The sequence below is a fragment of the Archocentrus centrarchus genome, chromosome 16 (assembly GCF_007364275.1).
Source record: "Archocentrus centrarchus isolate MPI-CPG fArcCen1 chromosome 16, fArcCen1, whole genome shotgun sequence".
Lineage (NCBI taxonomy): Eukaryota > Metazoa > Chordata > Actinopteri > Cichliformes > Cichlidae > Archocentrus > Archocentrus centrarchus.
Window position 1 is genome coordinate 13,792,241 of NC_044361.1, and position 14,620 is coordinate 13,806,860.

At 40.3% G+C, this 14,620-nt stretch overlaps 2 protein-coding genes across 2 annotated transcripts in view; one reads left to right on the top strand and one right to left on the bottom strand.

Moving 5' to 3' along the window:
* Positions 1-12: 12 nt before the first annotated feature.
* Positions 13-10,507, bottom strand: LOC115794741 (sialoadhesin). The gene is made up of 9 exons (XM_030750381.1): positions 10,343-10,507; positions 6,520-7,243; positions 6,247-6,371; positions 5,914-5,996; positions 5,532-5,737; positions 3,605-3,865; positions 2,963-3,262; positions 1,519-1,618; positions 13-1,164 (listed from the first exon to the last, which is right to left on the bottom strand). The coding sequence occupies exons 2-9, from the start codon at positions 6,572-6,574 to the stop codon at positions 1,104-1,106; spliced, it is 1,191 nt and encodes a 396-aa protein (XP_030606241.1). The 5' UTR covers positions 6,575-7,243; positions 10,343-10,507; the 3' UTR covers positions 13-1,103.
* hpn (hepsin) overlaps positions 7,008-14,620 on the top strand; it is a 23,139-nt gene continuing 15,526 nt past the window's right edge. The window contains exons 1-2 of the mRNA XM_030750379.1: positions 7,008-7,437; positions 9,268-9,407. Coding sequence (XP_030606239.1) covers positions 9,371-9,407 — 37 coding nt within the window. The 5' untranslated portion in view covers positions 7,008-7,437; positions 9,268-9,370. The remainder of the gene's footprint in view (positions 7,438-9,267; positions 9,408-14,620) is intronic.

Consider the following 14,620-nt stretch of genomic DNA (forward strand, 5'->3'; position numbering starts at 1 on the left):
ATGAAGAACTTTATTGTTTACTTAACCAGCATTTAAAATAGAGGAGTTGTGCTTGACTTTACACGTCTGAGCTCACTTTAATATTGCAAATCAAACAAAAGCAAAATTCTAAAAATAGACCAATGACATGAAGAGTTGATATCCAAGTCCATTTTGTAGATGAATGGCATCAGAGTCACTGTCCTCTTGGTTTTTATCCTCCCCGACTTCTCCTCATGCTCTGCTCAGTATCTGTTAGAGCCTTATCGCACTGACGGGTTTACTCAAAGCCACATAAACAGGATCCAGTCGGACCTGCCAGCAGCACTTAATTGGGTCATCATGCTGTCATCATCACTAGCAGGCTTTCAGTAATAATGTATTCAGTGGTTTCTCTTTCTGGTCATTGCTTGTACCGTACTTAGTGTACTGTGTACTATGCGGTCACAATCCTGTGTCAGGAAGTATCACTATCAGCGCTCCTCTGAAGTTGTCATATGTAAGGAACCATGGAGAAAAACTTGCATCTGTTAAAGCAACACACCAACAAACTAAAGCAAATAATAAAATTAAAATAAAATAAAAAATAGTAATAAATAAAGTTGAGGTAACAGGAAGGGCAACAGTTTTTTCTATCTTCTTACTTCGTATTACTGCATTCTTGAGTGCAGTATTTGGCTTTTTGCAAAGAGGAAATGCATTTAAACTAATGGAACAGCCACAAAACAAGCGAATGAAATCCATTCTGACGGTGCTCCGTTTGTTCAGTTCTTTTTGAAAATGAAACCGTTGCTCTCGTAACAAGAACTCAGCTCAGTGCTTTGAAATCTGTCACATTCTGCTTAACTGAATGAACACTGATGTTTATCGCATGGCCTACACACTCTCACAACTGCCGGGAACTGGTGCCACCATCATCGGTCCTAGCACCTTTGATTTCAGTTATATTGTAATACTAATTTAAAAGCTTGAGTGATGTGGGTTTAATTTGGAACAAGTGGTGTAAGTAAGCATGCAGAAGTGACTGAGGATTCTGAAGAAAACATTAGCATTGTGTGTGTGAAATGTAAAAAGATCTTTTTTTTTGGAGTCCACGAGGAATGAGTCCTGATGTCACTGATTCCTTAAGGTTTAGCTGCAGTTTCAGTGAGCACGTATGACTGACGTCTGGCTGACTTCCGTCTCCTGAAAAGAACAAAAAGAAAAATAAACCCACTGTCACTGCAATGATAAATCACTTCTCTTTTTATAAAATTAATGGAATTACTTTATTTATCCTCACATGTAAGCCAAACATAGTAGAGGTTTTGGTCATATTTAAAGCTGAACTTTAAGTAACTAATTTCGTTGCTTGAATGATCCAACCAATAACCAATGAATCTGCCTCAGAGACTCTCGATGACTGAATCAATAACCACTGTCATTTAATTTAATAAATTATTTTACATATATTGTGCACCAGCCCACCTGGACTCTGAAGTGTAAATGCTGAAAGCAAATAAAGAATTATGATGAAAGAGAGATAAGCAAAAGGCCCACCTTATGAAACAGGCAGCGATGGCTATAACAGCGAGAAGGATTCCAATGATAACTCCAGCAAGCACCGCTTTGCTTTTTGCAGAGAGAGGTGGGATCACAGCTGCAGTAGACAACAAAGTAGACTTTAGCATCTCTTTATGTTTGAACAAATTGGATATAATGACATTTTGGTGGTAAGGTTTAGCTTTAGTGGACGTTTGACACTGTATACAGACAGTTAATGTGGGGGCTGGCAGAAAAAGGGCCCTACCAAGTGCTGGTGTTATGTAGTATGTCCAATATTAAAAGCTGCCCCTTCATATTCTAGGGCTGGGCGATATGGACCAAAAGTAATATCTCTATATTTTTTTAGCTTAATAGCGATATACGATATATATATCTTGATATTTTTTCTTCCCAAAAGGTATAAACAAAAAGGCACTTCTGAGTCAAAGCTATGTGTCCCAAATGTCACACAGACATTTTTATTAACATTCAGCTGTTGTTATACATGAGAAACTGATCAAAAATCAACTATTGGCATATTTAAATAATAATACTCCTCAAATAAATTAATTACTACATTAAATTTTTTTCCTCTATAAAAAGACTCACAGCTGTGCTATTAAAATGTAAATAGAAAAGATACAGAGCAATAATAGCAAAAGGCTGACTTATTCTTTAAAAAGCCAGTCTGGTGAAGTCTACTTCACTGGAAAGTGTTTCCTCCTGTGTGCACTCCTGTACTGGATGTACAGGAGTGCACACAGGAGGAAGCACTTTCCAGTGTGTGCACTCCTGTACATCGAGTACTGTGACTGACTGAATTAACAAAATTCCATCTGCAGGATTTTAGCCAGCTCAGTAAATCCATAGACATGCCCTGACGTATCACAGCAACGGGTCCACCAGCTCAATGCAGCGTCTGCAAACACACGAAAAAGATCCATTTCCGATATTATGGTCACGTGACTTACGGTACCAACCAACTTGCCTATGGTGGCGCCCTCTTACCTGCAGCCTCTTGGGGGTCCGCATCGTACAAATGGAGGCAGTATGAAGGCTGTATGTACACACAACACGGCGACAGCGAAGGATGTCAGGTTTTCAAAACTCTCAGACCTCACTGTAAAAAGTTGCTAAATTTGTGCTAGTAGCTTTTTGGGGAAAAAAAAGTCGCCAGCGGGTCTGAAAAGCCGCTAAATCTAGCAACGAACTCACTAAGTTGGTAACACTGCCATGTGGTCCCTTCCTGTATGATTAACGGGTGAAGCGGAGAGAGGCGGGGCAGTGTGAAGTGTGCAGAGACAAACTGGGAGAAGAGAAAGGTGAACTGGTGGATCTACAAGTATGCTTGTAATGCGACCTAGACTATATCGATATAAACAATATTGTCTTATATTGCATATGAAAATATATCGATATTCTTTAAAAACCAAATCGCCCAGCCCTAGCATATACTTACCTCTGGAATCCCTGAGTGTTATACTGGAAGTCTGAGATCCGTGTCTGTTGCGTGCCACACAGCAGTGCTGCCCATATTCCTCAGTGGTGATGTTGGCACTGCTGGATGTCTGACTGTTTCCTGTGGGCGTAGCTTTGGTTTGTCTTCCTTTGTCTGCTGCACTGGGACATGCTGCACCCTGGTACCAGATGTATGTCTGCACCGGTGGGTTAGCATCACTGCTGCAGGTCAGAGTCATGGGGAGCTCGTAATCTAACTGTCCAGCAGGTGAGACTGAGACAGCTGTGTTTCGAGGAGGGTCTAGAGATGAGGCATGTTAAAGTACATCACAGGTTAGTTAAACCTGGCTTCAAGTCATGCAATATTCTGTTAAAGCACTAGTTGTAGCTCCATTACAAAAGGTTAACCCAAACTTAACGCGGAAGTTTCTTTCTCCAAGAATTTCTCAAGAAAGTCTGAGTTAAAAATGCTTTGTCAGCAGCACCTATTTTAATCTTGAAGACTTTCCTTCTGCTCTTTGGAGTTATGTGTGTCAAAACAAACTGACTGAGATGAGTTAATAAAGAAACGAGTGAATGACTTTGTAGATAAATATTGATCTGATTTTGAAGACTGTGCATTTACATCAAAAGCTTGACTTACATTGCACACTGACCGGCAGCATGGTCGAGGTCTGCACTTTATCTCCAGTTTGTATCTGGCAGTAATAGCTTCCAGAGACATCTGATGTAACTTCAGTAATATTCCACACCTGTCCAGTGTGTTTTACGCTGATACTTGCGTTCTTGTACCAACTGAAACGGGCCTGTGGCTGCACAGGGCTGCAGCAGGCCAGACGTAAGGTTGTACCCTCAGTGATGTCCCTGGGTGGACTCACCAATGCTGTGACTGCACTGGAGGAGTCTAAAGAAAACAGGGAAATGGAGAAAGCACATATTAGGTTAGATTGGTACTCCACACAAATAATCAAAAATGCATAATATACGAAAAAGTTCGAATTCAACAACTGTTTATCTTTCTGCAGAGCAAAAGAATATTCTAATAGCTTACATAGAAGTACTGACATCCAATGTACTTATAATAATCTTACTATTAAAATGGCATCCAAGGAACAAGCTCTGAAAATGAAGCCAAAACTAAAGTTACAAAAACAGTTCCTCTAACAGTAACTTGAGGCTGACTAAAAAAGCAAGTCAGTCCCCATAGATGCAGACATAAAAAAGCCCAACTGTAGAGCAGAAGGAAGTGTTTAGCAATTTTTATCTTTCATAACTAGGGGATAGGCCACTGTGCTGGCATACATATGGTTAATTGTTCTAATAAACTGTGCAAAAGGTCTGTTTTAAGTGAAATTTTACTATGTCAACATAGTAGTAATTTGCAGGTATCTGCTTGTGTGACCCTTACAATCTATGTAGCATTAGTATCAACTGATAACTACCATATCCTACCCCCAACCCCACCCACCCACAAACAACCCAATGATGTAACAATGTAACAACCAAAATACCAAATCAGAGTCTAAAAAAAACAATAGATGACAAGCCAATGAATGAGCCAGTGATATGTCCATCTTTTATATACAGTTTATGCATTTTTATTTTCTATTTAAAATGAATTTGAATTTTCTACAATGGTTTGGAGTGAGCTAAAGCTATCACTTTTGCTTTTTTGGCAGGGGATCAAAGTAATTATTTCCCCCGTGTATCTTTTTTTCAGCTATATCAGTGTTCAAAATGTGTACAAGCTCTAACACGGATGTTTTCAGTAATACCCTAATAACATCTTTCTCACACCAGTCCTACTCTAGAAAGACAAAATGAGTCAACTTGACTGCTTTTCGGGAGGTTTCAGGGTCTTAAAATGGTGTAAATCTTTAATTTGTAGCTATGAGAGTAATTTAACTACAACCACAGAGGGCTATGTCAAGCTTATTTGTACACAACCAGACATCAGTTTCACTTCAGCTTCTCATAAATAGCACAAAATGTCACAAAAAGGGTTGCACAAAGGAAGCAGCTGCTAAATATTGCAATGGTGCTACAACTTTTGCTAAGCGCCCATTTAAGAGATACAGGTGAGAAAAGTCTAAACATTCCTAGCTTTAGGTTTGGTTATTGGACAGTAATGCTCATCAGTGGCTACTCTTTACTGTACTGTGTTTTTGCAACAGAGAATCACACTCAGAGCCACTTGTCAAGAAAAAACAACACATAACAGACCAAACAGAAACACAGACTTAGAAGGAAGTTGGCTTGCTTACAGAGAAGTTGACCGATATATAGCAAAAGACAGAGAAATGCTAACTTGTAAGACACTGTGACTGACTGAAACTGAAACACAGACAAAACCACAACAGAGAGGAAGGATAAGAGGGTATAGTGGTTTGCCACAGATGAATCTGTTAGGCAATAGTGATGTGACTTAGCCGCGCAATAAAATTACTATGAAAAACAGGAGAAAATTCATAAAAACTGACAGAAATTGATATCTGTTTTCTTGTTTACTTTGTAACTCTATAAAAGCTTTTGAATGATGAGAATCACGGGGAGTCTTTTAAGGCTCACACCTGCCACCAGGAGCTGCACGCCGGCCTGCTCTGGCATCTTCTCCGTGGAGTGGTTGGTGATGAGGTAAAACACGTAGGTCCCACTGTCTGACTGTGTCAGATCAGTAATCCTCAGAGAACAGTTCTTGCTTCCTGGTTGTCCCAGGTACTGCACTCTGTTCTTGTAGGATGGATCTGGGAAGATATGATCACTGTGGTACACGTATCTGACACGGACAGAGGGACAAACATACAGACTTAGACACCTGTGCTCTTTTCTTAGACCCTTGTGTGTGTTTCTGTGTGACTTAAACACATCACTATTAGATGTTAGATGTTAGATTCAACTCATTGTCATTGTGTGCACAAGGCACACAACGAAATGTTTGTTCCTTGGAGTTACCTTGGAGTAATACACCGACTGTCTTCAAGACACCACATCTCAGACAAGACCTTGTACTCTCGTCCTCTGTCACCTCCCCCATCCTAACAGATACACAGAGCTTTTTCTCAGTGAATACAATAAAGTGGCAAATTCTATATTAACTTGACCATAGATGTTCAAACCACACCCGAAACATTGTCTGTAAGCTTGAAATAATAACGAATTCTGGTTAGTGTTCATCAGCAATCAAAAACTACTGATACACATTCATTCTGACTGCACTTTTTAGCTCGCCAGAAAAAGTCTTCAGCTATAGTGCAACAACTAACAATGCCTCCTTTATTGAAATACCTGAGCAGAGAGCCGACTCTCTTCCTGCGGGTAGTCATAGGAACACGGGATAACTACGGAAGAACCAGTCACAGTACAGATGGGACCAGAGGGTAGATGAACTGACCAATCACCAGCAAGAATACCTGGACGGGAGCGAATGTGTGCGTTGTAACAAAAATTTTTTAAAAAGTCCTAAATTCTGACTTAATTTTGTAGACTTGGAATTACTGTGATGTTTCTGTCTTTGCATCAAGCTCATGGATGGTGTGGTGCTTTCGTGCATGTACTCACCTTTCAAAAAGAGTGTGAGCAAGAGCCAGCAGCTCTGAGCCGTACCTCCATCCATCTTCTGCCTTCCTTGCTGTCTGTTTTGCTGTGGTACTCTGATCCTCCCAACTTCAGTGACCTATTAACCTGCTCTGGCTTTCCTTTCACTCTGTCTAACAGGGTGTCCTCCTGTCCTGTAATCTTTGGTTAGCTCAGACTGATAGGTCAAACGCTCCAAGTTCCTCTTTATTTTCTCTGCCAAAGAGGAACTAGGATCGTGACTAGGCTTTCATGTCCGTAAAGGGAACTTAACATACGTGTGTGTCGCCACTGATGTATGTGTGAGGGTGGAGGCTGGTGGATACTGTATGCGTCTGCTGGCTCAGTGATACTGCGGGTGCTGACAGACTGTTCTTCTCAGTGTGGTCGTGCGTTATGTTTATATAGCTGACAGTGCGTTGAGCTGCAGCAGGTCTGCAGGGTCCCGAGCGAGCGCTCGTGCAAACGTGTGCTGACGTCACTGGTGCCCCTCTCTTGTGCGCAGTGACCGCTCGCAGGACGACCAGGGCGCACACCGAGCGAAGAAGCCCAAATTAAAGTTTCACGAAGTTTGTTTTAATTCGTCCAAATGTTTCTCTCTCTTCTGCTAAAAGCGGGCGCCAGTGGTTTTGGTTGACAGGAAGAGCTGACGTAGAAAACGGCTATATTTTTAATTTTTTTTTTCTTCTTCTTTGTTGGGGTCAGTAACCTGTGGAGAGAGAGAGAGGGAGAGGGAGAGGGGGAGATCAAAAAACGGGGAAAAGCTTGTAAAGCTTGTGATTTATCCGTGTTGCCGTTTACACTTAATTATCCTGTGTCTTCCACTTAGAAGTTTTGTTGGCCTTCTTTTAATTTTTGCGTCTGTTTAAAGCGAAAGGCTCCACCTGCAGCAAAGACAGACAGGTGAGTCATTTTCTGGAAGGCGACATGAATAGTGCGTTCAAACCCTGTTGTTTAAAAAGACATTATGAGCAATCAGGCTATTTTCTTTTCCCCCTTAAGGGATTAACCTTGCTTAAGTTATGTGAAATAGTCTGAAGTAAAGTTGCCCAACTGTATTATTTTAATTATTTTAAGTATTTTTATGGCGAACATTTTTAATGCCCTTTGGTTTGTTGAACCTGTTTAATCAGTGGACCCCTGCAGTCTAAATTAGCCTTAAAACAAATACATTTATAGGCTTTTCTAATATCACAGCACAGGTTTTACATTATAATGTAGATCATAGCAATTTAATGGACTAGGAAATTAAATAGCCATGTTAAATTACTTTAAATAAGATCTTAGTGATCTCATTTGACTTTATACTGTGCATATACAGCAGCAAATACTGTTTATTTATTTATTTAAATAACCACCATCCAGTTATCTGTTACTACGGACATGTAATTATACTCATCGGTAGCTTTATTAGATACATGGGTTAATTCAAATGATCTAATCAGCAAATCAAATGGAAGCAACTCAGTGCATTTAGGAATATAGACATGGTCAAGAAGACCTGCTGAAGTTCAGTTAAGAAAGGAGGGTAATTTAAGTAAGTTTGAAGGTGGCATGGTTGTTGGTTCTAGACAGGCTGGTCTGAGTATTTCAGAAGCTGCTGATCTACTGGGATTTTCCCAAACAACCATCTATAGGGTTTACAGAGAACGGACCGAAAAAAGAAAGCATCCAGTAAGTGGCAGTTCTCTGGGTGAAAATGCCTTGTTGATGTCAGAGGTCAGAGAAGAATGGCCAGACTGTTTCAAGCTGACAGGAAGGCAACAGTAACTCAAATAACCAATCGTTTACAACCAAGGTATGCAGAAGAGCATCTCTGAACACACAACTTGTCAAGCAGATGGGCTACAGCAGCAGAAGACCACACCAGGTGCCACTCCTGTAGCTAAGAACAGGAAGCTGAGGCTACAATTTACACGGGTTCACCAAAATTGCATAAAAGAATATTGGAAAAACTTTGACTGATCTGATGAGTGTTGATTTATGCTTCAACATTGGCCTGGTGTGGTCCGAATTTTGTATAGTATGGATCCATTGTGCCTTGTAACACTGGTTCATGCTGATGGTGGTGATGTAATGATGTGGGGATTAGTACCAATGGAGCAGCATTTAACCACCATTGTTGCTGACCATATCCATCCCTTTACGCCCACATTGTACCCATCTTCTGATGCCTGCTTCCAGCAGGATAACATGCAATGCCACAAATGTCAGATCATCTCAAACTGTTTTTTTTTTTTTTTAATATGACAATGAGTTCACTGTACTCAAATGGCCTCCAGAGTAACCAGAGCTCAATTAAATAGAAAGAGAGATTTGCATCATGGATATCCAGCCAGCAAATCAGCAGCAACTATGTGATGCTATCACATCAATATGGACCAGAATCTCAGAGGAATGTCTCCAGCACCTTGTTGAATCCATGCCCTGAAGAATTAAAACAGTTCTAAAGGCAAAAGAAGATCTAATCTGGTACCAGCAAGGTGTACCTAATAAAGTGGTAGGCGAGGGTATGACTCATACACAGACTCGAGCAACAACAGAATAAGAACTTGGATTACAAATATAAGCAACATCACGTGTAAAAGTGTAACGTAAGATGCATCATGCATGTGAAAAGATGCTGTCATTATTTACCTGTTCAAGATAGAGTGTAGTACAATATTATGCTATGTCCTGTATCAATGTTTTTTGGGATTTTTTTGCACAATACTCTCAATGTTATATTGATAGATAAAAGGGAGAGACGAGTGCTCAGACCACCTGCCCCGAGGAGTCAAGGAGAGAGGAAAGGAAGGAAGAAATTGCCATTGCCATTGCTTCCTATTGTGCACAAATGTATGCTGAAAAAGTTGTAACAGAAGGAAAGATGGGTGAGTGTGATTGTGAAAACACGTTTTTGCTCTCTTTCTCCCCAGCCCCTCTCTTGTAAAGTCTTTCTCTCTCTCTCTCTCTCTCTCTCTCTCTCTCTCTCTCTCTCTCTCTCTCTCTCTCACATGCACACACACACACACACACACACACACACACACACACACACACACACACACACACACACACACACACACACACACACACACACACACACACACACACACACACATATCTGAAGATTAAAATGCTGTGCTGATCATTGTGCGGCACATGCAGCCTGTTTTCTATGTTTGGGAACAGACATCAGCCCACACGACAGTTAACCATTAACTGCTTTGTTCAGAGCTGCCTGGCTGTGTCTGTGATCATCACTGGATTTATTTTTGAAGTTCTTTCAGGGTGAAAAACACATACTTGGCTTGCTGATGTTTTAAGCCCTAACCCAGAAGGAAATCTGACATGTCAAAGTCCTTTACACACACGTACAGTCAACTGTAACACATTATACTAACCACAATAACACCACACTCCCTTGGCAATCATAAACTAGCTACTCACTGTAACCGTAGGTCTCCTTGTCTTATTCCAACACAACTGCGTCAGCATCAGGGAAACCCAACATTAAAAGGAAACCCGAGAATCTGCATCTGCGCTCCTGTTGTTTGGTATTAGCTGAAATGTGATGTGGCACAGAAATTTTATGACTCCAAATGAGTTTACTGCAACTTATGGAAGGGAAGATAAGATTATTTGCGTATTATTGCTAAAAGGCACTTGTGTCAGTATGAACTGTGATACTCTTGTGATGTGTACATAAATATGTGACCTTTCACAAGCTTTCAGCATTCTAATGCAGAAAACAGCTTCAATATTTGTTGAGAGATGGTACGTCAACACTTTAGTTGTTTTTATCTCATAAATGCACTTTGCTTACCTTACATCAGGGACAGTTAAAGTGCCAGAAATAGTCTCCCAGGAAATGAAGTATCTCTTAAAATGATATCCACATCTTCTTCTTTTCTTCCTCTTGGTCAAGGCTTTGCTGCAGCTAACTGTCTTTGTCTCAGCATGGATTTGTGAGCCTCTTGAAAAGGAGTCGACTCAAATACAGGCTGCGTCGTTGCTGTGTGTAATTATACGGGAAACACACTTCAGCTTAGGAGTGGCACATGCTGTGGCTAATTTTGTTTTTGTCTGAGCTAAGATTTGGTGGTATGTCATCTGTTTTCAGAAACAATCTGTGTTTACCACAACAACATGTTTATATGCCACGCAAGTGTGACAAAGTAGAGAAAAGCAAATATGCACATGCATATATATTCACACCCTTCTCACAGGGTAACAACTCTGTATCTAATCAATCTAATATTTCCTGTGCAGAATGATTGTGTTTATTTTTAGTTTTCTGCGTGTGAGACATAGCTTGTATCTTCAGCTGTGTGTGTGTGGGTTTTTTCTTCTGCTTCTGTACTGTTATTATCCCACTCCTACCACACCTAGGTTCCCTTGATGATGGACCGTCCTCTGTGTTCATTTTGTAAACCCATGATGATACAGTAGATCTTGACAATACAGTGGGGGATGCATTGAGTCAGGAGATCTAATAAACATTAACCTAGTGTGTAAAAATTTTAGTAAGTGAAGATTTATTAATGTAAAAATAACAAGTACGATGTGCTATGGCTGAAGGATAGATTGTAAAGTGTGCCGTGGTTACATGACAGTAGTCAGACAATGGGCTGAATAAAATCAACCTGTTTCATTAATACACTGTTATTAAAAAGCATTTCTGATGGTTAATCACAGACAAAAAGATTTAATTTTTGTGATCTTCTGAGGAACCATTTGTGTTCCTAAGTTGTGGAAAGGTTTTTACACAAGCTCTTACAGTTTATCAAGAGTTCAGCTAATATTAACCTGCAATGTAAAGAAACTTAAACTTGGCTTTGGTGGGGAAAAACATAAATTTTTGATGTAAGGGTGTGTTTTTGTGTGTCTAACTTGGTTTAGGGAAGAAGTGAACAGCTTCACTTGTCATCTGGTGCACAGCTGCTGCTTATTAACCAGCAGTCATGTGCTACATGCCATGTTAAAAGTATAACTTCCAGCGTCCCACAGAATGACTAACATGTGACTCATGAATGAGGACAGACATTGCCAACTATAAAATAAGTGTGTGTGGGTGCTCAGTATGTCTCCATGGATCAGTTAAGTAGAGTATGATGATTCATTCTTACCCCAGTGACAGCCTTATTTCCCATAAAGGCAACAAAACATGGCAACAGTCTATTCAGACACACTTTGTAGCAGCCCTAAATTTGGACTGCATTGTAAAATTACACTGAAACAGTGATGCATGGTAGCACAAAGCAACTAAAATCTTTTTGTTGATCATCTGTTAAGCTTGTTGTTGACAGGAGCTCAGGGAGTGCCTCAGACTTTGTGTCTTGCATAAACTTTTGTTTTGGTTAGCTGTCAGTTAAATGAACAGGCTGTAATGGTGTGTTCTTTCAGGGTACATGTATTCCTAATATCACATTCATATGGACTACACTCAGTAATTTATACCAACTTTTACTATTTAAACCTACTAACTGACAGTAATACCACAGAGTTTTGAGAAAGCCCTGCCTCGTAATACACACATAGACACGTGTACCCACACACACAAGAGAAAAGTGGGTCTCAGGTAGACGTAGATACAATGGAGAGCTTGTTCTGTCCTGCAGTGTGATTGGGAAGATGGCATGTGGGGAGAGCATAGCAGGGGGAAAAAGAAGGAACGGCTGATATCAGGAACAATGAGGGATGAGTCTAGAAGGGTTTCACATGTGAACTGGGAAGACTGTAGAGAGAATCAGTTTGGACACATCAGAAAGTGACCTTTATTCTCACATTGCATACAATGAGATGTTTTCTGCAAGTCTGCACAATGCTTTCTCATTTCTTCAAATAACTTGGTTCATGTGTGGGTGTTTCCTGGGTGGAGTGTGCAGGTGGCAGGAAACATGATACCTAGCTGGTTCCTGTGAATTCTCTGGACAATTACGCTCAGTCTTCTCGAATGGGCACATTTGGACATCACATGGAGTTTGTGCTAAGGAGATCTCTGTTGGATGTCTATTAAAGTTTAGGCCTGCAGTGTATTAAAACCGCTTTAGCGTAGTGGTTTACACTACAGGTCCCCAGTTCAGTCCTGGGAGGAGACACAGATCCCTTTGGGCTTGTGAATAAGGGTGCAGGCAAAAAGTAGCTCTTTGATGCATTTTTGCTAGAGCTGAGGTGTGGTGGAAAGAAAATATGAAAGAACTGACATGGATCTTTAAGCTTGGTCATATAGTCACTAAACCTCTATCTGTATCTTTACCATCTTTTTCCGACCTCTGAGTCACTGTTGTTAATCACAGTTTCAAAGAACAATAACACCATTATTTTGCTGGCTGTTTGAAGGGGAAAAGCCTGAGGAAAGGTGAGATGGAAGAGAGGGCAGGTATGGAGAGTAAGGAGGAGAAGACAAAAGTCACAAAGAGAAGAGAGGAAGGAGCTAAGACAAAGGTAGGCAGTTTTAAGGTGTAGGTAGAGTTATTCAGGGAGAGGTTATGTGTGCTGAGAAAAAACTGTGCGAGGAGTTAGCCGAGCAGAAGGCTAAGGTCCCTGGATTAGCAAGTCTATAGAAATATCGTTATCATAATGACACAGAAATTCAGCAGCTGTGGAACTGAGCAGTCTCATTAGTTTTGTGTAACATATATATTTCCTTTTTAATCCTTCAGTTGTTTTCTCCAACAGATAAAGACACTGTAATGTACTTATTATATCATTTTAATTGTTTTTTATTTACATATATATATATATATTTTTGTTTTAATTCACTGAAAATGAGAAAGATAGGGGAGTGAAAGGCATCCTGTTTCTTGACAGATACAGCGACAGGAAGGAAACTGGTCATGGTTGAATATTTTCTCTGGTTTGAGAGGAGATATACTTCAAGTACCTCTAGTTGTTTCCTGGCACACTGACAGTTTTGCTGTTATGCTGTTGCTGATCTCATGCAACATGCCGAACAGAAAATCCACATAAAGCCAGTACACTTGATGCAGGAGGACTGATGAGGATTAGATCTAATAAGAAAATGTACACAAACCCTGACCTGACAGTGTTCGTCCAAGGTACATGCCTTGGCCAGCTCAGTGTCTCTGAGCCTAACGTGCACTCTGGAAGTCAGAACTGGCCCACCAAAGGGTCCTTTGTATGGATTTGCAGTTTGAAAATTGCAGAGGAGACAGGAATAATTTTCCGACTGTTCCCTGTCATTATGCATGAATCACATCATAAGAGAGATTGTCTGAAATGTTAATTTTATCCAACCCAGTGTTCTGAAGTATCATTATTTTTATCCATGATCTGGCATACTACATCAAAGTGAGGCGGTCAAGCAAAGGAGCCAGGCTGGCGTGTAAAGGCTAAATATATGTGGAAAAACATATTGTTGAAAGTGCAACCATTTTTCAGACATCCTGAGATGGTTATCATGTTTTTGAAATTGATTCTTCATTAATGATGTTCTTAATATGTTAAAATATCCCATCTTTACACAAAAAGAAGGAAAAAAACTTTTTAAGGTGTTTTTATATGTTTCAATACAATGGGGCTAATGGTCCAGTCCACTTGAGATCAGACTGGGCTGTATGCACGAATATATGTACGTATGCACTTGCATGTATCTCCATGATGTAAAGTGAGCTTAGACCAACATGAGATGGTGTAAGCCAATAGCACACAAACCTTTATATTCCTGTCTTTATTAAAAACACCCAAGCCTTCAATATAACAAAGGACCAAAAGTACCCTTAAACACTTGTTCACATAGCTGATGCCAGCCTGCGTTGTTCTGGGGAAATTCATTTGTATTGCATGCTTTCATTCAGGCGTATTTATATAGCACCAAATCACAGCAGCAGTCGCCTCAGGGTGCTTTGCACTGTAAGGTAAAGACCTTACAGTACAGTAAATGACTGTCTCCAGTTGTGAAGCAGTTGGGCACACGAGTAGCTACTTGACTAATGACAAACACCCCAATTTTATTTTTTCCACTAAGTTCCAGCATGGTCAATCTGACCTCTAATCAGTTAACTATACTTAACTAGCTGTTAAAGTGAAATATGAATTGATATGGTCAGTCTAGCACTGTGGTTGACCAGCTTATGAAGTT

What these genes read in the sequence shown, in the direction of transcription:
- LOC115794741 (XM_030750381.1), bottom strand. Translation starts at nt 6,574, where the DNA reads ATGGATGGAGGTACGGCTCAGAGCTGCTGGCTCTTGCTCACACTCTTT. An exon ending in GCTCACACTCTTTTTGAAAG is followed by an intron (nt 6,372 to 6,519) that starts GTGAGTACATGC and finishes GCTCCCGTCCAG; the next exon opens with GTATTCTTGCTGGTGATTGG. An exon ending in CGTGCAGCTCCTGGTGGCAG is followed by an intron (nt 3,866 to 5,531) that starts GTGTGAGCCTTA and finishes TGTTTTCTTTAG; the next exon opens with ACTCCTCCAGTGCAGTCACA.